Source organism: Phyllostomus hastatus, unplaced genomic scaffold (assembly GCF_019186645.2).
Source record: "Phyllostomus hastatus isolate PE091 unplaced genomic scaffold, TTU_PhHast_1.1 phas_scaffold_12, whole genome shotgun sequence".
Classification (NCBI taxonomy): Eukaryota; Metazoa; Chordata; class Mammalia; order Chiroptera; family Phyllostomidae; genus Phyllostomus; species Phyllostomus hastatus.
This window is the reverse complement of record NW_025334007.1, coordinates 19818383-19841146: the sequence shown is the minus strand read 5'-3', so window position 1 is coordinate 19841146 and position 22764 is coordinate 19818383. Positions and strand designations below refer to the sequence as shown.

Sequence of the window (22764 nt, the reverse complement as noted above, 5' to 3'; positions counted from 1 at the left end):
AGAAGATGCCGGGTCCGGAAGGAGTCCTCTCTGCTCCTTGGTCAACAGCTCCCCCGCCCACTGGAGCTTCCCATTGACTCAGTGGAAGGCTGCTCTGCAGCAGCACCGACACAGGGCCTTGGAGAGTGGGGGGGCCCCTGCGCCCTGACCACGACGGTGACCGGGATAAACCGAAGCCACGGGGGACAGGCCGAGCTGTCTCCGCCACGCGGCCACCTGCTCCCTGGGGGGTTATGTCTATCCTCGTGTTTTTATCTCCTGTCCCACTGGCTTCCAAACACTCTCAGCGTTTCCTTCCTGATGGTGGGCTGCCTGCCGCCTCCCGGGGTCCGCCAGAGCACGAAGGCGTCTGCACGGCCACGCAAAATGCTGTCTTCCTGCCGATGCGTGGCCCTCGTCCGGGTCCACGCCAACTACTTACATCTCTGAGCGTGTTAGCCTCAGAGGGAGACCGCTGCTAACCATAACGCAGACTCCTTGTGCTCCACTAATTTTCAGTTTAAAAAAAACAGCCCCTCCAGGAAGCGTGGGAGAGGCAGACGGTGAGGGTGGGGGGGTCCGGCCGAGCTCAGCGCCCCCATCCCCCGGGGTCAGCCATCCCTCCTCACTGCAGCGTTCTCTCCGGCCGGCGTCCACACCCCCAGCTGCACGCTCCTGGCCTTCCTCTCCTGGCTGCCCGTGAGCCCTCGGGCCTCATCCGGGACCCGGACGCCCTGCCCGTCCGGGGCCACAGGAAGCAGTGGCGGGCAGGTAGGGGGCCTTTCTCTTATCGACCAGCTGCATGACCAGAACCTGTGTTTGCAAAGACCTGGCAGCCGGCAGGGACACCAGCGCTGTCCTCTGGCCCACGAGGATGCTGACACCGGTGTGTGCTCAGCACCCTGCGGCCAAGGAGGCCCCCGCTGACCGCATGTGAGGAGCTGAGCCTCGGTAAGCAGGAGCTGCAGGAGCTGGGGTGGAGGGAGGCTGGGCAGAGGAGGAGAGCTGAGGCCGGGATGCAGAGCGCGAGACACAGCACGGCTAGAGCCGGCACATCTTACCCAGCAGAGGAGGGCACCATGGAGAAGCCTACAGTGTCCCTAACAGCCCAGCAGCGCCCTCAACGTGGGCCGTGCAGCCAGAGCGTCCCAGGAACCTTGTGAGACATGCCAGAGCTCGGGGGGCACCCCGGACACCCACATCTGGGTCTCCTCCCGCCTCCCGGGCATCTCACAGAGCTCCAGTTACAGAAAAAGACGATCCTCTTGGTCATGCAATAAGATAATCTTTGCGGGGGGTGTGTGTGCATGTCATTTTCAACCACGTCCAGTCCCTGTCTGCTTCAGCACTGCCAAGCCCACGCTTGGGAGCAGAGAGAGTTCAAGGTCACAGCATCCAGCGCAGTCCAGGCCCTGCCCCCGCCCACCCCAGGTCTCCAAGCTGCACTGGCCTCACCCCAGTCTACATGCATCTTCATAAAAAACTGCTGAAGGAAGGTGCCATTTATCGTTCTGGGAGGCAGCGAGCAGAAAAGGCGAAGCGGACTTTTACCGGTGCTCCCAAAGGCCCCCGTGAGCTCTCACACCGGATTCCAGACAGCTGCTAGCCTTGAGAGGTGGGATCTATCACTCGCGGTCAGCTGCTCCCACAAGACTCGCCGAGGCCTGGATCCTGGCACGCCGCCGGCCAGCAGAGGTCAGAGATTAATGTGACATCACCAAGCTAATTACTCCCGGGCACAAACAGGAGCTGGGCAGCATCGGATTCCACATTCCAGAAGCCGAGCCCTTTATAATCAGCGACGATGACTACCGACCATGTCCAAACGTTCTCCTCGAACAGTGCACCATGCCCCACCAATGAGAACTTTCTTTTCCATTGCACTTCTGCAGAATGTGTTAGTAACACACTTAGGAATGCACTCGTTAAAGCCCATGTTCATGTCAGAGCAAAAGCTCCCACCTCCACAGAGGCTGGAAGATTCAAGATTTATTAGCGCTTCACGTGTATTGGCGGGGGGGGGGGATCAAAGCAGGTAAAAGAATTGTTAGAAATACATGGGGGGGGTTTCCATTTTAATCAGCCTTACTACGTGCTGGATTTTTGTCACGTTGTTTCATTGCAACACATGCCTTTTCACTGAGCTGATGGATGCGGTCTTCATTAGAGAGGGCGGAATAATTAATCACACTAAAATAGAGCACCTCAGAGTCTATTAAAGCCTGCCTTATATGGTGTGCCACCTCATTCATCATGCTTCTGAGGGGGTTTTCACGTGAACTTCAAAACGGAGCCTGTGTTAATGAGAGGTCGCTGGAGAAAACATGACGGATTCAAGGTGAGAGCAGAGAAAGAGCGATAGCCCCGGAAAAAAAAATTTGCTCTGCAAAAAAAAAGAAAAAAAAAAGTCAATTCCCAGGAAAACGTGTTACCTGAAGAATTCTAAGCACCGAGCACATGGGAAGTCAGAGGTGTTTACAGACCCCAGGAGGTGACCTAGAATGTGACGGTCTTTCGTCATCGCACAGCGTCTGCTTAGGATTCCAGGTTTCAGTTAAAAATTCTACCTCGTCTCTGTGTGTGCATCAGAGGGGAACAGGCGTCTCTGATGGGAGAACGCATAGGCAAGATGTGAATTTAACTGTCTATCCACAGAACGAAGCACTTGTAAAAAAAACTTTTAAAGGGTTTTTGTCATTGAAAATTTCCCTTTTTTAAATTTTCTGTTTTAGACAAAAGATGGATGTCATATATATATATGACACTTAGATACAGGTACGCACACCTAACCATGACCATGGACCTAGAGACACCTGGTCCAGACAGCTGTCAAGTACAACAGACAGGACTAGACCTAGTGGTGTTCAACAGGGGCGATGTGGGCCCGTAGGACACGCAGCCACATTTGGAGAAATTTGTTCCTGGGCATGGGAGAGACGCACCTGGCACCCACTGGGCGGAGACCAGGGACTCGGCTCGGCACCCTGCAAGGCACAGGGTGGACCCCAGCGGAGAATCCAGGCTGGGAAACCAGCCTCACCTGGGTCAGTACGCACATGGACACGTGCACGGAAATAAAACTGTAGCCCTCATGTCACGTGGTTGTTCAGAAACCAGACGACCCCCTCCTCTTTTCCCAAAACCGTGCAGCCATCAATGGCCCTGAAGCGTGGAAATCTTGCCCTACGAAAAATATCTCGAATATATTCCACCAGCCCAGGCCTCCCGAACGGCAGAAAGACGGAAACTCAGACAGACGCCTGTTCTAGTGTAGGAGCCTCAGCCCTAACGACGCTCTTCTGTCCTGCATGCGGTCGACATGAGACTTGGCCAGCGAACGCGTTCTGTGCAGGTTCCTTTCTCGCCTGCTTGCAGCTGTGCGGACGTCATCTCCCGGATACGAGCGTGCGGAAACAACCTCAATGATGCTCCCCACTTGCTCTTAGATTCTGGCCCTGTGGGAAGCCACGCTCCCAGCTGCTGGCCGTTCCTGGAACAACCGGAAAGTGAGCTTGGCTGTGCTGCCGCCGCAGGGAGACAGCCAGATGTCGGGGTGACAAGGGAGGGAGGGCTCGAGGGAGGGAGTAGGAGGAGGGGCAAGACAAAGGGACAGGGTGCCCTTCCGTCCCTGGACCTGCTGTAAAGAGCCTGCCAACGTCCGCTCGGCGTCCGCTTGGGGTCCGCTCGGGCTAAAGAAGCGGGGAAGGAACTTTGGGTCAGCATGTCAGATTTTCAAGGCAACCTTCTCGTAGCAAAGGGCTGTGCCAGCCCAACACGCAGAAGAGAAAACGGGGGGCAGGGTGTCCCCCTTCAAACGGGGACACCTTCCACCGGGGGGAAGTCTGCCCTTCCTTGGCGCTGCAGAGATGGGAAAGAATCTCAGGGAGCCGAAGTGTTGTCATGGCAACCGGCCTCCTACTTTCTCCTCCTCTTTTCAGAAGGTAGCCGGCACCTTCTGCCTCAGCTTGGCCTTCTCACCCTGCCTGTGTCTTTCAGCTCTGGAAGGCGAGCCCCCAGTCCACGCTCTGACGCAGTCTGAACTTGGCCTCTGTTTGAGGCACCCACAGGGCAGCACTCTTGGGCAGGCATGGGTTGACCAGATGTCCAGACAGCACCTGCTGTCCCTAGGGCTAGGTGGTCTTCTGGTCCTTGTTTCATAGCCGGTTCCTCATCCGTGGTGCACAGAACCCTGGTCATCGGGGGCCACGGACCTCCGGCGACAGGGAGTACATCAGTGAACAGGACAGAGATAAGCAGCTTGCTGTGGAGGAAGACACAGGGAGCTGAGGGCCTCCACAGGAATTGTCTGCACAGAGATTTCTCGGGAAACATTCCATGTCTGCAAAAGTGGAGATGAGGAGGAAGAGGAGGAGAAAGGGGAGGGTGATGATGACGATGATTTTATTATTATTATTCTGCTCATCCATTGGAAAGCACACTGGTGGCCCAGAGCCATAAGGCTCCTTTGCATCTTGCAAGACTTTAACGGGACCCGGGAATGTGTCCAGGAGACAGGGGGACGTGTCAACAAAAGATGTGTGTCCTCTTCAAAATCTCTCTCCGCACTTGAGGTTTGCAAATCTTGGTCCATTTTCCCTGCAGGCCACGAGAATGACCAATAGCATAAAAAGACTACTATCACTTTCTGTGTTATAGGTATTAAAACATGGGAGGGAGCTGCCCTGGTCGGTGACCCACTTGGTGGGAGTGTCATCTCATACACCAAAAGGTTGCGGGTTCGATCCCCAGTCAGGGCTCATGCCTAGGTCGTGGATTCCATCCACAATCAGAGAACACATGGGAGGCAATCAATCATTGTTTCTCTCTCACATGAGGTCTCTCTCTCTCTCTCTCTCTCAAATCAATAAACATATCCTCAACTGAGGATTAAAAAAAAAAAAACAGGAGGGAGTAGAGAGATGTATTTAATTCTAGCAAGGGCTGTCTCTCCCAAATACGTGTTATTGCTGCATGAAACAACAGTTGATGAACTTGCATCAGAAGGACCATTCCTGTCAACCCAACAGGGACCTGTGAATAGGCGAAATCACCGTGAATCTGAATGCTTTATTTTGGTTTGCATTTAGGCTTTTGCAGCTGGTCCAGCCATTCCTCCAGAGAGGGTGTCAATGGCCTCCTGGCTAAGAAGGCAGCCCATGGGGGTTGTCTTTGGATAAGCGTGGCGTTCGCACCGGAGAGAGGAAGACTCCTCAGAGAGTGGGAAGGGTGTCAGACGTAACTTATAAATGCACTGGAATATCAGAGTGGATTTGGGGGGGGCAGGTGGAAACTGAACACAAGACATGGAGAAAACATCTCTAAATGGCATATGGAAATGAATTCCCGTCCTTCCTCCTGTCCCAAGCAGCAGGATGACAAATGGCAGCTTTGGAAGCTGACGAATGACTCGGCAAAATGAACATGTCTTCTTTCACTCAACACGCTCTCTGGGTTACGTTGTCGTTTCTGGACTTATGAAACTGTCCCTCGTTTGCAACTGAGCTGTGGGGATTAAAGTAGCATCAGTGATCGTGGGGGATCATAGGAAGGAGAAACGTGCATTTTTTAAAAATTTTCAAGCCCTGGCTGGCGTAGCTCAGTGGATTGAGCTTGGGATGTGAACCAAAGCATCACAGGTTCGATTCCCAGTCAGGGCACATGCCTGGGTTGCAGGCCACGGCCCCCGGCAACCGCACATCGATGTTTCTCTCTCTCTCTCTCTCTCTCCCTCCCTTCCCAGGGTTACTGGGAAAGTGAAACATAATTCACGTCAGCACGAAGACATCCTCCTAAGATGCACCACTGAGGGCCACGGCTCAGGAACCCGGAGACGCCCCCGCTGTGGGTCCCCCTGCACTCCCTGAGGCCGGGCCCACCGCGCACCAAAGCCTAGGGCAGGGAGCTGAGGTGGGCAGCTATCCCCCCCCTTCTCACAGTCACCTGGGCTCTTTCTCAGGGGTGCTGGCAAGGGTGCCCATGAAGGTCACCCGAAAAGCATCAGAGCACCTGGGGGCTCGCCTGAGGTTCGCCCACGCCAGCCAGAGCCGGAGAATAACGGTCCACACAGCGCCCTGCAGCACGGGGCCTCGGCTCAGGGGCAGCTCCAACCTAGAAGCTACCAGCGGGGCTGCCGCCGCCTGGAGCTGCAGGGAGCCCCCCCACCCGGCAGATGCACCGAGGCGGATGAGATGCTGCCAACGCCCCCCCTCTCAGCCCGTGGGCTGGTCCAGGTTCCAGCAGCCCAGCTTTCCAGGTTCAGCTCTCAGGTCATGTCCCTGGGACGCTGGACCTGCGGGGGCATGCCCCCTGCTCGGGGAGGTCACACAGATGTCTCTGCCTGCCACCCCACCACACCCCACCCCCCACGGTGCTCCTGCTGGGCTGGAAGTCCCTCAGGAGTGGGTTTCACGGTCTCGGCTTCGAAACTGCAGCCATCCATCCACATGAGCTGCAGCAAATGGAAGTGATTAACGCGGTGCCTTTGAAAAACAACAACAACAACAAGATCCACGGTTTGAGATTTACAAGGAGGTGAGCCGTAAACACTGCCGCCATCCCCCTGCCTCTGCTCACTGGCTTTGCACCTCCCCCGCCCTCGGGGAGACGCCTCCACTCCCCGGTGGGTCGGGGGGTGGGGGGAGCCCTTTGAGGACACAGAGGGGTGCCAGGTCCCGGGGGGACAGGGCTCCCCGACAGCCTGCTTGGGACATACGAAGGTGGTGGACACCTGAACTCGTCCGACTGTTCCCAGCTGTTGCCAACCTGCTCCGAGAGGATGCGCTCTGCCCGGTGCCCTGAACTCTGGACCGTGGGGGGCCACGGTGGGCCTCCGTCCTGGGGGGCCGCACATCGGGAGTCTTGGTGCTGAATCCCTCAGGACAGAGAAACTAACGTCAGGTCCCAGGAAACACTCTCAGTCCGAGCTGGCTCCCTGGGCGCAGGTCAGAGACGGGGCGCGCTCTCAGGTTCTTTCCAAAGGGACGCCGGCGGGAGAGGTGTGGGCTCCGGGGGCGACGGTGTTTCTCCTTTTCCTCCCAGCTCCGCCCTGCGCTGGACGGCGGCCTCTCCCCCAGAGCGTCAGGCTGTCTGGTCTGAAACACGCACCAATGTCGGAGGAGACCGGTGTCTCTGAGACGGCTTCCTAGCGGCAGAGGCTGCAGGGGCAGCGGTGTGTGTGTGACCCAGCAGGCCAAGGTCTCCGCCCGAGGCAGGGAGGCCGGTGGGCGGAGCTGAGGGGCCGTAGCCTCAGCCGGAGGCCCGGATAAGCCTGGTCCCCTGACCCTGTGCAGCCTGGTGGGGAGGGGAGGTGGCGGGCCCCCTCTGTCCCCTCAGCAGGGAGCCCAGGCGCACGACCTGCCCTCCTCACAGCGGAGGACCCCTGGCCGGGCTGGCAAGGGGTCGCCGCAGGCAGAGGTGACCCTCTAAGGGGGACCAGCGGTAAGCGATCAGCAGCTGGCACAGCCGAGGGCTGGGGTGAGTGGGGGGCCGCCGGAGCTAGGGACAGGTGGCCACCAAAAGCATCTGCTGAGAAGGAAACGGTGTCTTGGACATCCAGAAATACTCCTTTCAGTATTTCCAAGAATCTGAAACACATCCCACTTTCTCCTGAGATGACGGCGCACAGCTCGCTAAAACGCCCAGCACATCGACTAGTTTTATGGGTCCACTCTGATGACGAGGGGACCACGGGCAGGTCTGCGCTTGAAGGACGTACGGGTCCCTCAGATGGACAGACCAGGGAAACCAGGTCCTGCTTACTAACCAGTGTCATGCGTGGATAAACGACACATTTTCAGAACTGGGACTCTAGGGGGAGTTGTGAGGGGGCCCCTCCGGGATTCCAAAGGGCTGCGAGCTGAGGCGGGGCACCCATGGCACACTGGGCACCCGTGGGCCCCAGGTGGGGACGGTACCAGACTTGCCCCTTCCCTGACCCCACTTCCGTCCATCAGAACTACTTTTGGGGTCCTCCAGACCTGCTTCTCCAGTACTTGCCGGGAGTCCCCGCCCACCCTCGCAGCTGTATGCGTCTGATTTGGGGGAAGCGAGGCCCAGTTCCGTGCGGTTACATCCTGTTACCGAGGTCACACCCCTGCGCCCCTCGCCAGGGCCCCACAGGTCTCTGCCCAGCCCTGAGGTCCAGGCTCACGCGCCCACGGGCACGAGGCGGGGAGGGTGCACTCGGAAATCGGGCAGCTCTGAGTGCAAGAACTACCAACGCCCTCCTCACGGAGGAGGATGGAGCGTCCTCAGGTGTGAGCGCCGGGCCGAGAACATTCGCTTTTCAATGCACGCCTGCGCACACACACGAGTCTCCTGAGGACACGCACAAGGACGTCTATGAATGTTTACAGCCTGCTCAGACACATAAATCTCAATCCATAGAAAGCATTTCTGCTCCAACGGCGTGGAGCAGATGAGAAACAAGGACCGGCGCACGCGGTGCTTCCGAGTGCATTCCTGAAATGTTCCCCGAGAGTCGCGGCGAAGCCGGCCCTTTAAACCGCACTCGAGAGGAAACACTGTATCACAAACGCCAACATCGGCCGTGAGGAGCCGAACGTTTACTTTGGGTCGGGTTCAGAAATTCTTAGAAACGCACGCAGCCAGAGATCCCGGGACCCCCGGGGGGGGGGGGGGCCAGGAATCTGCAGGTCAGACCTGGGGGTGGGCGGCCTTTGCTCCCTACCCACCCCCCGTCACCCTCCGAACACCTGGCCTCCGGGGGCCCATAACCTGAAACTCAGGGGCACACCCAGCGGGAACCCTCCGCGCTAAAGCACTCCTGCACACACCCCGCACGGCCTGGGGCCCAGGCGTGGCTGGCCGGGGGCTTTGATGTCTTCATTGTTTGTGTACTTTTTCTCCGAGGACAGCCCGGTGCTCTCTGGAGAAGCAGCTAATCACCAGCTTAGGCCTCCGCTTTGCCAAGACAAACAGCTCGCGGTGGCTGCCAAGGAAAAGCCGTCAGATCTCCCACGAGCTCCCTCCGCGAGCCTACCGGCGCTGGCCTTAGAGGGTGGATTCCGTCCCGTTAAAGCGAGAGTCTCTTAACACTAGGAAAAAAAAAGTCTGCAAGTCCAGGGGCCAGCCCAGGCTGCCGGCAACCTGCTACGTATCTTCCAAGGCAAGATCCCGCCCTCTTCTCCTGACGCAGCCCCAACCGCGGGCACCCTCGCCTTCCTCTCCTACTCCACCCGCCACACCCCGTCCCACGCACCGGGCCTGGCCCCGCCCCACCGTCCGCGCCCCCTCGCCGAAAACACCGGCGGAAGGGTCAGGCGTGCTCATCCGCGGCGCCCAGCCCCCGGATTCAGTTCCTTGTTGCCACCGCGAGCCGTCTCCCCTGTGAATGTCCCAATGGAGCCCGAGAGGGGACGTCACCCCCAAGAGAAACCAGCGTCGCCCAAAAGGACGCAGGGCCTTCTCTCCAGCCATGGTCTCCCTGTTCTCCCCGCTCTCCGATCTTCTTCTAGTGCGTTCGTTACCCAAGTAACTCTCGTGAATTCCTTAGCGCTGCTGCGCGCGCGCGCGCGGGAGCTGAGGTCAGTCCGGCAGGCTGGCACCAGAGGGGCGGCGCTGCGTGGGACCCCGTGTCCAGCGCATCCAACCTCTCCCACGGCGTCTGCGCCCTTGATGCGCACAGACGCCCCGCGGCCCACGCGCACAGGGACACCTGCGCCTGGGAGGTAGCGCCCCAGGCCCTGACCACCCTATGGAAATTCCTAAACGTTGGTCCCTGGGAGTTGGTGCTTTCTACGGGAAGTCTGATGGAGTACGGGGGCGTGTCTGGACATCCGCAGCCGCACGTCCCGCGTGACGCTGCCGGCCCCGCCCCCTCCCTCCCCAGGAAAGCGTCTTGGCTCCCCACCCCCTGGCACCCTGGCACCCCAGGGCTCACGCAGCTCCTCCCTGTGCAGGCCCAGCCCCAAATCCCTGTCACCTTCTGCCCCCGCAGGGACCTGGGCGTGGGTGCACGGGAGGGGGGTGGGGATTGAGAATGCATGCCCCGAACGTCCCGCAATTCAGTGGGGCTGTCCCCGCGCCATGCTGCCGGGTGGCCAGCCAGAGCCCACAGGTGCACAGGGACAACCCTGTCAGCCACCCTTCGATGCGGGTACCCAGAGGCATCCAGTGAGGACGCCGCAGGGCACCGGGCTTGCCTGGGTGCTACGGGCCGAGCAGCGGGAATGGCCACACTGCCCAGGGCTCTTCCAGGACAAAGGGCAACGCCATCAGTGCGGCTGCGGGCAGAGCAGGCACCAGGTGCGAGTCCTGCCTGAGCAAGAGCATGCGCTTTCCAGGCCCCGGGTCCCCACAGAGAGGTGCCTCCACGCGTCCTGCCTGCAAGACCCCCTCTCGGGCACCCGCTGGACACGCCCCACACTGGGCCCTTTGGGGGACGGTCCTCTCTTCCTCCTTCCCACCCTGCTGAGCCTGGCGTCTGCTGGTCCTTCCAGCCACCGCAGGGATGCCCCCCCGCCTGCCCCAGGGAAGAGCCAGGAAGTGCACGCCATGCAGAGCAGGTGCTACAGCTGCGTGCAGGTGAGGGTGCCGATGGGGACGCGCAACCCAGGCACGGCACAGCTGCAGGGGACCGGTACGATCCCACCAACGACACAGGCAGGCAGGCAGGCCTGCGGGCCATTAGCCCACTGACCCATCAAACCCTAAACAGCAGCACCAACCCCCAGCCGGCAGCTGCCCTCCGTGGAAACCTGTCTACTCGGTGCCCTGGGTGACCAGCCCGCCTCCTCAGCACCTGGTTCCCTTGTCAGCGACCGCAGGACACAAACGGACCTGCCTCCTTCATTTGTGGGCGGCACTGAGACACTGCGAGTGACCCCCAGAGCAGCGGCTGGTCCTGAGGCACCTTCCTGTTGGTGTCAGCACTGTGTCACCCCCACTCCCGAGTCCCCAAGACATTCAGGATCTGTGGGCAGCCATGGGCTGGCACTGGACCCAGGAGGGGCTGGCTGGTCAGGAAGGCGACCTGCCTGCCCAGGCCACCCCTCTGCCAGGGGCAGAGGCTGACGCAGAGCGCCTGCCCGGCCCCACCCCCACCCCCCGTCCCTGCTGCACACCCCCAGCGCAGACCACGGCCTCACTGCCTCATGCAGCAGGTCCTCCCCGCCCCGTCCGCTGCAGCATTGCAACCACACGCGTGCATGCTGTGTGTGAACCTCCCACAGCGGCCTGCCCCGGGGCCTGGGCTCAGCATCCCGGGTGGGGCACTGACGGCCTGCGAGGTGCCACCGTGTCCTCTTTCTGTTTGCCCGGGGCGGGAGCCAGGGTGTCCAGAAGCCGTGTCCCTCTTGGTGTGAAATTCCAAGCACCCTCCGGCCCAGGGGCTGTGCCCAACAGTCCAGGGATATGCCGCCACTGTTCCCAGCAGCACGCACGGGTCTGAGTCCCCTGTGCTTTCGGGCGTAGCTGACAGCCCCCCTGCTTGACGGGGGAAGCCAGCCCAGCTCTGTGGACAGGAAGGCACCAGGTGTGCCCCCTCTGCCTACAGGCCTGTAGCTGCTGCAGGAGCTGGCGGTGGGCCCGCAAGCTCAGCAAACCCCCGTGCTGCCCGAGTCTCTCCGAGGCACGCATGTGCAGGCCGCGTCCTCCCCAGCCTGGGCCCTGGCAGCTGCCCCGCAGGGGTGCGCACCCTCGGCTGGCCCCACGGCTGCAGGCCAGTCGGCTCCCATCCTTAAGACGCCAGAGGAGATGGAGACAGGCAGCTGCTCCAGAAACAGCCTGGGCTTGGGCTGCGCTGCCTTAGTGAGCCCGGGTGGGGTGACCCCGCCTTCTAGCGGGGTCTCCCCAAAGCTCGTCCTGCAGCCCACTGATACACACCACCGAGATGCCCCCCCCACCTTCGCCGGTCCTCCCAATGACTTAAAAAAGGGGGGCGAGGGAAAGGAAAGCTCGCTGATGAGCCTGCAGGCTGCTGTCTTTTCAGATCTCAGGGAAGCCTCCATCCCTGCCCTTTGGATGCGCGGGAGAGGCATTGCAAGGCAGGCCTACACCCCGAGGAGCGGCCCTGCCGCCACTGATGGCGAGAGCCGCAGTGATTGAGTCCTGGCTGGAGTAATTTGCAGCTTCCCTGGCCCCAGCTAATTAAAATGTAATCAGGATTGTCTGCAGCGCGCACTCTGTCAGCAGTTTTTCTTCCGCGGGGAAGTCGTGCCAACCGAGCAACAAGAAAAGCCTTTCACGGGAGTTGGCTGCGTGCGAGCTGCGGCTTCAGCTGCCGAAACTGTAGCACAAATACATCACAGCCACTGACACTTCAGTGAAAAGACGACCGGGAGAGAGAGAAAGAGATACTCTTTCTCCCCAGGAACGGGCCGCCCAGGCGGCTGTGTTCTCTGGGGTTGAAACAGTGTAGCATCTTCTCAGGATGGGGGGCCCCCGCGGGGCGGCGGGGCAGGGCGAGCGGCGAGGAGGCCAAGGTGGCTGGGCGGGCGCCCCCTCCAGGCCGCCCGCGGAATGTCACCGCGGGAGAGGAGCCCTGCGTTTCCCCCTCCGCCAAGACCCAGGAGGATCCAAGCGCTGCCAACTTCGACACCGCTGCACACTGCTTCTTTGAGAACAAACAGAACCGCGCGCTCAGGCAAACTTCGGCGGCTGCTTCAACCTCCTGAAACCCCAGGGTGACACGCCCACGCCCGCCCCCCACCCCCTGGAGATTTGTCCCAGACTCCACAGTCAGGACGCTGGCGTCCTCTCCCGCAGCTGCTGCGTTCCCAGGACCCTTGGGAGGCGCCCTCTCCCCAGTCCAGCGTATTTAAGGGCAGAGGACTCCTCTCGGAACCCCCGAAGGAGGACACCCCCACCCCGTCTCCTTCTGGCCTCTGCAGTGCCCCCTGCGGCGACAGGTTGGGGGGGTCTCACAACAGGTGAGCTGCGAAGGGCGTTGGCGAGGTCAGGGAGAGAAGCAAGGCGGAGGAGAGAAGTCAGGCGCCGGCGAGGAGGATTTCAGAGTGAGCGCGCTCCGCTCCGCTGCCGAGCCCCAGAGCGGCTCCCCGCCCCGCCCGGGGTCCCTACTCAGGTCCAGGGAGGGGGGGTCTCCGCCACTACGGACCCCTCCATCCACAGGCGCCAAACACGCTTTCCCCTGAACCCCCTACACACGCCCTCGCCCACACACGCGCGCGGAGTCGGGCTCAGGCTATGGGGGCTGGGCTGATGCTGACCCCAGAACTGTTCTCGGAGCATCCAAACACGACCCCTCGGGTCCCGTACCCGCTCCATCTCTTCCTTTCCCCTCCACGCTGTTCGCTGGCAAGACCCTGACGCTGGGGAGCTCTCGGAACTGGGGCGCGCGCAGCCACCACCGCGCCCTGCCCCGACACACACTCCGGAACACAGGACTCGGCCCAACCAAGCGCCCTGCCCGGGGCTCGGAGGGTGGGCCGCGAGCTCCGGGCCCGCCTAGTGGGAAAGCTTCGCTCCACAGAGACAGAAGGATCGGCCCGCGGGCACCTGCGGGGCTGGGCACGTCGCTCGAGTCCCGTCCCCCCCCCCCGGGCGCAGCCGGACGCGCCTCCCCACCTCGCTCGCAGTGCCTGCGGCGCCCGGAGCGCCAGGGAGTTCCCGGGAGTTCCCGGGACTCGCCAGCAGCCCTAGTCCCGCGCGCGCGCCGCAGTCCCGGGAAACTGCCGACTGCACACACCCACCCTTGGAATCCACAAGACTGCGCTCCCTCCCTTAGTGCGCCGCCGCCACTGCCGGGGAGAAGGGAGTTCGGCAAACAGGCTGCTGCCTTCGTTTTCCTTTCGGGAGCAGGGGGAAGGCTGGGAGGGAGGGTTCGAGCACCCCGACTGTAAAGTCCACGCGGAAGAACGGCGGACCTGCCGGTCGCGCTGGGCGAGAAGTTTGGGCGCCGAGGCCGGAGGCGCGCGCCCCAGTGCGCCCGCTCCGCGCGGCCCGCCGCTCCCGGAGCCCCGGGCGCGCGGCGGTTCGCCCACCTGGAAGTGCTGGAAGAAGGCGGAGATGCGCGTGATCTGCAGGCTGAGGCACCTGGCGGCGCAGCGGGCCCGCTGGACGCTGCCGGCCGACAGCGACTCATCCAGCCGCCGCGCTGCTGCCGCGCCGGGGCCGGCCGCCAGGCAGCCCCCGGCGGCCGCCAGCCAGAGGCAGAGGGTCAGGGCCGCGCCGGGTGCCCCGGGCACCATGGTCGCGGGTCGGGGGCGCGGGCGCCGGGCGCTGGCCGAGGCTCCCAGCTCCGCGCCGGGGCCGCACTGCCGGGGACCTCGCGGTCGGTCGCTGCAACTCGGCTGGAAAGTTCAATCATTCAACTCCAGCCCCCGCGCTCCCTGCCGACCTCCCTCCCCGCGCGGCCTCGAGGGGTGGGGTGAGGGTGACAGACGGCCGCGCCATTGGCTAGAGGGAAAGTGAGTGACAGGGGGGCCGGGCCCAGAGCCGTGGGCAGGTCTTAGAGGCGGCTAGCCAGGGCGCTCCCAGGGAGGGCGACGGCCACCGGGTCGCCACCGCGCGCGCCTCTCCGGTGGCCCGTCTCCCGCGCAGGCTCGCCCACCGCCCGCACCCGCTCCTTCCGGCCCCAGCATCCAGGAGCAATCCTGGGCCGGGGGTTCCAGGTGCGGCGTCGGGAGGGGGGGTCTCGGACCCCGGGGGCCTCGGCACTGGAGGCCTCCCTTCCCGGGTTGCTCCCCGGGTCCAAGCGGCGCGCGCACACACTTGGGCGCGTTTGGATTTCTCTTTCCCCAGGTAGCGGGGGAAGGGCTCGGTAACCGAACTGAAAACCACGTCAGAGGCGAACGGCCAGGCGTGAACATTGGACGTGTTCGCTCTCTCCTGGCTGCCATTTCGTCTTTCCTGGCTTCTTCCCTCCCTTCTGTTTCCTTCTTTTTCTCTCCTTTCTCCCCTCTGCCCCCCCCTCCACCACCGCTTCCCTCCTTCCTCCCTCCTTCCCGTCTCAGGGTGACCTGGGAAACGACCAGAGGACAACCCCCGCCACCTTTGTTCAAGAGCCCCGCGCCCCTGTGTTAACTCCGGCTGTTCCTTTTAATGGCAAGCACTGTGCTCCCGGTGTGAGCCCTTAAAAAAACCCAGAAATCTCTCCTGAACCCCCTCTGCCCCCTATACCTGCCCCCAGCCTCTGGGTTCACCTTTTGTTAGCGGTGACATTGCTGACCCATCGTCCGCTGCCATCTTCCCCAAAGCCTGGTCACCACACGTGCTCTCCCTCCCCAGACAGGGCCGCGCCAGGGAAAGGGGCACGCGCATCTAGGACGCACCCCCCTGTTCGCCAGTCTGTCCTTCCCTGGCTCCAGGGGCAGTCAGGGTGGAGACTCCCCCCCCCGCCCCGCACCAAGCGCAGGGGTGGGAACCCGGAAGCTGTGCATGGGGCTCGCGGAGGTTTACATGGCGCGCAGCGTCGGGGAGACCCCTGTGCGCAACCACTGACTCGCTGGGCGCGGTCTGGCACAGAGGGGCGCTTACATCCGGAACCCCGTGACCTCCGTGAGCACACGGCTGGCTGGGCACAGCCAGGGCGCCCGAGCTCTCAGCCTGCTCGGAGATAGGGCACCAAGCCTCACGCCTCTCGGCGTTGCCTGCCGCTGGTTAACAGCTGCCCACCCTTCCCCGCATTCTGCCGCACGCTTTCCACGGTGCGCTCCGGCGACCGTCCGGCTACATTGTAAGGGGAAGGTGTTATTCTATTACCCCGATGAGTCTTTTTCACGTACGTCACCGCTGTGTACGTCTTCACACGGACGCATCGGGGAGGCCAACAGAACTCATTGTCTGGTGTGTTCCTTAATGATTTGGACAGTCAAAGGTGTCGGGCTCACAAGGTTCTCTGGGCAGAGAGAGGGTGCCCTGAAGCACCACGGTCCAGAGCCCCGCCTCACAAGGATCCCCACTGGCCCAGGGTTCTCCCACCACCTCATCCCGGGGCTGAGCGAGGCGAGAATCCACCTCAGCCAGGAACTCAACAAACGCAGGCGGGGGCTCACCTGAGCTCAACCGTGCGTTTCAAACGGTGTGCAGGGCTGCAAAGGGGAACCTTTGAAACGCACATGAAGGGTACTTCACATGCACCAAGGACATACAGAAGCTGATCGTGGTGACCCCACACAGGAAGGTGTGTAAAACCATGTGCCACGCCCTGGCTGGCGTAGCTCAGTGGATGGAGTGCGGGCTGCGAACCAAAGCGTCGCAGGTTCGTTTCCCAGTCAGGGCACATGCCTGGGTTGCAGGCCATGACCCCCAGCAACCGCACATTAATGTTTCTCTCTCTCTTTCTCCCTCCCTTCCCTCTCTGAAAATAAATAAATAAAATCTAAAAAGCAAAAACAAAAAAACAAAAAAAACCCACGTGCCAATGAATGGGGCCGTGACGCCCAATGATGGAGACTGGCCTTCATGTCCCCACGTCTGTCTGGTCATTAACAAAGACATTTCCCAAAGCCCCAGGGGACCCTCCCGTGGTGCCTGTCTGAGTTTCCAAGTTCAGCAAACAGCTGTTCTCAGCGAAAGCCAGGGTCTGGCGCACGTCTGCCTTTCCCTTTACGGTACCTGCGTGCGTGTCCTGTCATGACATTTATATTCCGGAACGTGACATCGCGGGAGGACAAATAACGCTGAGCTTTTTCAAAGCAGCTTTTCAGCGTTCAAAGGGCTCCCTGTATTTCTTTGTTTTAAGCCAGGTGTGGGCTGCTTAGACGGGCTGCACGGCGTATTTATTTCCATGAAGAGACACATTTTATAATCACACTCTCTCACACACACACACACAAATCCAGAGTGCAGGTTGCACAGAAAGCCTGGGGCGAATTCACCACATAGGGCCTCTTTGTTACCCACGTGTTCCAACAGTGCCTGCGCTTGCGTTGCTTTCTTCTTTTGCCATGATCACAGCCACCCTCTGCGATTATCCTGGCCCTTTTCATGGGACTTATTTTAACGGCCGTCGAAACGTAGCTTTTTTTTTTTTTAATCCTGCTCAGATAGGCCCGATCTCTTAGGCGGCTTTCCCTGCGAGGCGGGACACGGGCACGCCGTGACTCCGGCGGGTCTGAGAGGCACGCCCTGAGCTCGCGAAGACCCGGCGCAGGAGAGGGGGGCCCCGGGTGTGTGTCGAAGGAGGCGCGGATAAATACGCACGCGATCGTCCGGGTGGCGCGTCAGTAAGGAAGAGCGTAGCGCGTTCCTCCGCGAAACGCCCTTGAACCCCGTGGTCTGAGCTTGTCTGGAGAGGACCTGAACGTGCTGTTGACTTCGGTTTGACGGGGGCAGACGACACCCGCAGGTCAGTCAGTGAGGGGGAGCAGGAGCGCTTGCTGTCTGCGTGCGTGAGCAAACCCAGGCCGGAGCGCATGGCGCGTCCTGCGGACCTTCCAGAGGACACCCACAAAACAACCCTCTCTCTCCCGTCCCTCAGAGTTAGCTGTGCTCTTCCGCGCAATTTACTTAGGTCGTCAGTCTCTTTTTCCTGTTCCCCCCTTTTTTTTTCCTGCGGAGAGTAAGAACCCCCTGGGAAGCATGCTGAAGCCATACTGTGGACCCCCACAACCTGAGATCTTGGGTCCACATGCCTGGGGCAGCCCTGGCCGGATGGCTCAGTTGATTGGAGCATCGTCTCACACACCAAAAAGGTTGTGGGTTCGATTCCCAGTCATACCCGGGTTGCAGATTTGATTCCCAGTCAGGGTGTGTACAGAAGTCAGCCAATAGACCTCTCTCTCTCTCTCTCTCTCTCTCTCTCTCTCTCTCTCTCTCTCCCTCCTCTACCCTAATTCCCCTCTTTTCACTCTCAAATAAATCAATAAACGTACCCTTGGGGGAGGATGAAACAAATACATACATCTGGGGTACAACTGGCGTCTGACTTTTTAAATGACACCAAGCAAGTGAACCAGGGACTGGCTCAAAAGACCACTGGTTTAGCAAACATGCACCTCATCGAAAATGGAGCAACAGGTTTGATTTCGGCACCATCCACGACCTCACTCTGTGGAAAGTCCTTTCTTAGGTGCGGGCGTTGGGAAGGGCCGGACATGCCCGCCTACTTCTGAGTGACCACACGGACATCTGTTTTCCAGTGCATTTCCCTGACACACTCTTAGACTCATTTTGGGGGGACTCATGGCTTGCCTTTTTAAAAGCTTCCAAAGCCGTGGCTGGCGTAGCTGAGTGGATTGAGTGCTGGGGGCTGCAAACCAAAGCAGTGCAGGTTCGATTCCCAGTCAGGGCACATGCCTGGGTTGCAGGCCACGACCCCCAGCAACCGCACATTGATATTGCTCTCTCTCTCTCTGTCTCTCCCTCTCTTCCCTCTCTAAAAATAAATAAATAAAAAAAGAGAGATTCGTTAAAAAAAAAAAAAAGCTTCCAACAACACTTGCCATGGAGGCAAGACGAAGAGAGCAAACATGAGCTTCCCTCTGGGGAAAGCAGAGGGAGAACTCCCTGTAACTGGACGGCCGACACTCTCACTGGGCGGCATTCGCGGGTCTTGAATGGAGTGTGGTCCCTGCGCACTGGTCACCGCCGCTCACAGGGCACGAGGACGTGAGGAGAGGGGGCTGATGTGTGAGGTCCAGTTTCCCCCCCACGGCCTTCACTGCATGAGGAAACCCCACGCACCTCCCCCCAGAAACTACAGATCCCTTCCAGAAAGGGACACATGAGGAAAGGGGGGGGGGCCACCCTGCCAGAGCCCCGCCCAGGCTCACCTCCGAGTCTGCAGGACCGCTCACCACGGCTCCCAGCTTTCCTCTCTAAGTGACGGAGCTTTCATCCGCCTCCCCACTCCACGCCCGCTGCTCAGCTCTGGGTCCCCTGGTCCGGGGACCACAGACACAGCTGTTAAGAGAGAAAAGGGAAGAAGGACGCGATTAGCTGAGCGGATGACTATCAGATCTGCATGTTTTTAAAAAGATTTTATTTATGTATTTTCAGAGAGAGGGGAAGAGAGGGAGAGAAACATCAATGGGTGGTTGCCTCTCGTGCGCCCCCTACTGGCGACCTGGCCTGCAACCCAGGCCTGTGCCCTGACTGGGAATCGTACCGGCCACCCTTTGGTTTGCAGCCTGCACTCAATCCACAGAGCCACACGAGCCGGGGCAGCTTTGCATCTTTTATAATATGATTTCAGGCGCAAATGGGGCAAACCTCTATGGCACTGTACTGACGCGATCTCTGGGGGCTCATTTAATCATTGTACGAACAAAAAAAAAATTAGCTTTTTGCATAAGTCCCCTGGATATACACTCTAGTTTTCAGAAAAGAATGCCCACGTCTATTTTTAATCATCTGCTTTCTTTTATTATCTTGCAATGTAGATATTCTATTTGGGGATAAGTTGAGCGTGGAACAGGTTTTTCTCTTGAGCTAGATCATAAAAACGTAGCTGCACTATATACAGGTGTAGAGGTCTTATTTGTGTCCATCACTTCCATGTTTGTTTACTTGGATGTTACTAAGGAGTATTACAAAGGTGTTTGCTGTTACTTTTGTGCACCAAAGAATATTTTAAAACTTTTTTTTTGCAAAATACACCCTTTCAAACAATTGTCAAAAAAACACATTTTCAGGCTACCACTTTTCAAGAGTGTGCCTCCTGGCCTCTTTCCGTCCCCTCCCCCAAACTTTGTTCTGCTAAGAGCCTGTTCTAGATTAAGTCGTCACGAAAGCTTTGTTCCGTCACTGCGATGCTGACTAAAATTAATGGCGAAAGCATAAAATGTATCGGAATTTGCATCTCCAGGCTGGCAGGTCCAGTTGTACGGGGCGAAGGTCCCCTGTGAAGGCCCTTCCTTGCCCCGCCCCTCACCCCGGGAGTTTTAACGCGGGAGCCCATTGGGGGCCTCTGCTGACGTCACTGTCCCGCTCAGCCTATCGCGGTGGGCCCTGCACCGGGGAGCGCTGGGTTTCCCAAGGCCACGGCTTCCCGAGGGTGTTCAAAGCCAGTACATACTTGGTCTCGCCCATCAGGCCACTAACTGATCTCACCTGAATTCTCAGGGCAACCCCAAAACCTTCAGCAAAACCATGGGGAGTCTGGTCTTATCTCTGGCTCGACACACACAAGCTGTAGATTTCAAAAAACCCGAGAAATAACTGTAAAAATCCTACTTGGTAGCCACAATGCAGGAAACTAGTGAAAATATACAAAGGAACGTGTGTTTCTGGTTCTTGAACACGAGCAAAATATGACCACTCTGTCTCCAAACACGTTTTAAGAAACAGAAGGAAATTAAATTTAAATTATATAATTTTCACCTCAGTCCGTTCAATACAAGAGTTTAAAATGGTACTTTTAAATATACGTGAATGAAAAGGAACTTTTTTTTTTTGCCTGGGTTGTGGGAAAACTAAGACATCAAGTAAATTAAGTGTACATTTTCGTCTACTTTCATAGAGAAAATAATATATTCTTGCTTCTCAAATATGGAAATTTCATATCTTTCCGATTCTCTCTGTATAATTTGAGCTCTTTCCCAGAAATGCGTCATATCACGTTTCCCTTAATAATCTTTGCATTCTTATTAAAGCCATTGTTATTAAAATAAATAAATAAATTGATACAATTTTAATGAAATCTTACATGATATGACTTTTAAAACTTAGTTTTCACTTCAGAGTGGCCCACTTTTCATGGGACATGAATGAACCTTTCGGTACAATTTATATTTAATATCTTGTACAACGTAACGTGTAAAAAGCTTCTTTTTGAAAGGGTGTTCAAATCAACAATCACTCTTGTATTCTGATTTTCATTCCTCAAGCTGAGAAGAAACCCACAGGTGCTGTTCAGAAACACGAAAAGTCGGTCCTGTGAAAACACGGTTTTCGTTGGATGTTTTCAAGCCCAGCGAGGACCATGTTTACAGGGAGCCCTGTAAATAAATACGGTGGATTTGGGGGAGAAGCTACTGACAATTTAAAAGGCAGCTTTTAACAGCAGAGAGCGCCACATGCTGGCCAGACAGAGACAATGCGAGGGAAACAGCCGATTCTCCATCTGTGATAGATAACCTTTCCCTTAGGGCACTAACGGGACTGCGATCATCACGCAATATCCTCAGTTCCTACCGACTAAACTAGCCTCGTGCGACTCGAAGCACAGGAAGGAAGGCTTTCCTTGGCAAAGACTCTCGCGCCAAACTAAAGGGAAGCAAGGAGCAGTGCCGTCTCTGAATGCATTTTCCCCAGCTTTTTGCACGGAAAACTAGTCACTACGAAATGAAATGACCAAGGCAGCTGAGTGTGAATTACACTCCAAGAAGCTTCTGTTCAGGGCGCCTTCTGTTCAGCTCATGCACGGCCCCCTTGAGTTTTTATAATAGGTGAGAATATGTACATAAAATTCAACATGGTGAGACACTACAGCACAGAAAGGGAGTGGGCTTTACCCGCAGAAACTGCCTTGCAACCAACACTCTCAGGCCAGTTTCGGCGAGAGGAACCGACAGCCCAGAGAGGAAGATGAACACATTCCAGACCTTCAAGGTTGCGGTGGGAGACCCAAGACACAAAGCAGACAGACCAAAGAAAGCAACTGAGGCGCAAATGAACACCTTTCTCTTCAGAATCCGTGAGAGCTTTAAAGAAAGCTACTGGTGTAGCTCCGTGGATGGAGCGCGGGCTGTGAACCAAAGCATCGCAGGTTCGATTCCCAGTCAGGGCACATGCCTGGGTTGCAGGCCATGGCCCCCAGCAACCGCACATGGATGTTTCTCTCTCTCTCTCTCTGTCTTTCTCCCTTCCCTCTCTAAAAATAAATAAATAAAATCTTTTTTAAAAAAAGCATTCCCTAGGACCAGAACAGGACAAAAACAGGCTCCCAAATTGTGCTTGATGTCCCGGGTTTTCTAACGTGAGTAAGTAGAATCGGCTGGAGGTTATGACTCTCTGACTCAATGTGGGGCATTTCAGAGAGTCAGAAATCAAAGCTCATTCCCTCTCCCTTCCCCTTCCCTCCCCTCTCCTCCCCTCCCCCCTTCCCCTCCCTTCCCTTTCCTCCCCCTTCCCTCCCCTTCTGCATTCAATTGCTCCTGGACCTCCTGATGCACACCCCTCATTCATACACTCACACTGAATGTCAAGTTTGAGTTCCAGAGAGTGAATGCCATGAGGAGGAGCTCACTCGAAAGGTTTTGGCAAGATCGATAGGGGTCTACAGCCATGCCGCCCTGAGCGTGCCCGATCTCATCTGGAAAGCTTGGTGTATGGGCTTCACTGGTGCCTTAAGAGTTGCCGAGATGATTGACGCCCGAAACAAATGGAAATGCGCCAGACAGTGCCTTGTCTCTGCTTCCCAGAATGCAGTTCGGCTGCTTTCATGCAGCCACCCCGGTGACAGCAGCCTGCAGGGGGCAGCAAAGAGCTAGAGGGCAGGAGCAGCATGGGCATTTGCCCCAGAGTCGGACAGCTGGACCTGGGTTTGGAAGTCACCGCCTCCTTCCTCCATTTCTCATATTTTCTAGGGGGCGGGGGGTAGCTGGGGCAGTGGCGTCTGGCGCTTGCTGGGTGCCTTGCCCTCCCATCCCACATGGGCTGTTCCGTTGGTCCATCACCTCCCACACCTTCCTCAATTCAGTTTCTTCTGCTTTAGACACTCAGGGTGCTTCCTGTTTTCCTGCTGGGTCTTGCAATACACAATTGCTTTTCTTCTGGTTTCCAGCCGAAGTCTTGGGAGGCGGGCCAGAGAGACGGAAGGCGGGCCATGGCCATGGCCATGGCCATGCTGAGGACTCGCCACACAGTTAAACCAAATAACTCGGCAGCGCCATGGGACCAGCAGATAAATTCTGCTTTGAG

At 58.3% G+C, this 22764-nt stretch overlaps 1 protein-coding gene across 1 annotated transcript in view; it reads right to left on the bottom strand.

The window, feature by feature from the left end:
• Positions 1–14171, bottom strand: part of ANOS1 (anosmin 1) — an 89776-nt gene extending 75605 nt beyond the window's left edge. Inside the window, exon 1 of the mRNA XM_045855804.1 lies at positions 13941–14171. Within this exon, the coding sequence (XP_045711760.1) occupies positions 13941–14147 (207 nt within the window). The 5' untranslated portion in view covers positions 14148–14171. The remainder of the gene's footprint in view (positions 1–13940) is intronic.
• Positions 14172–22764: the final 8593 nt, after the last annotated feature.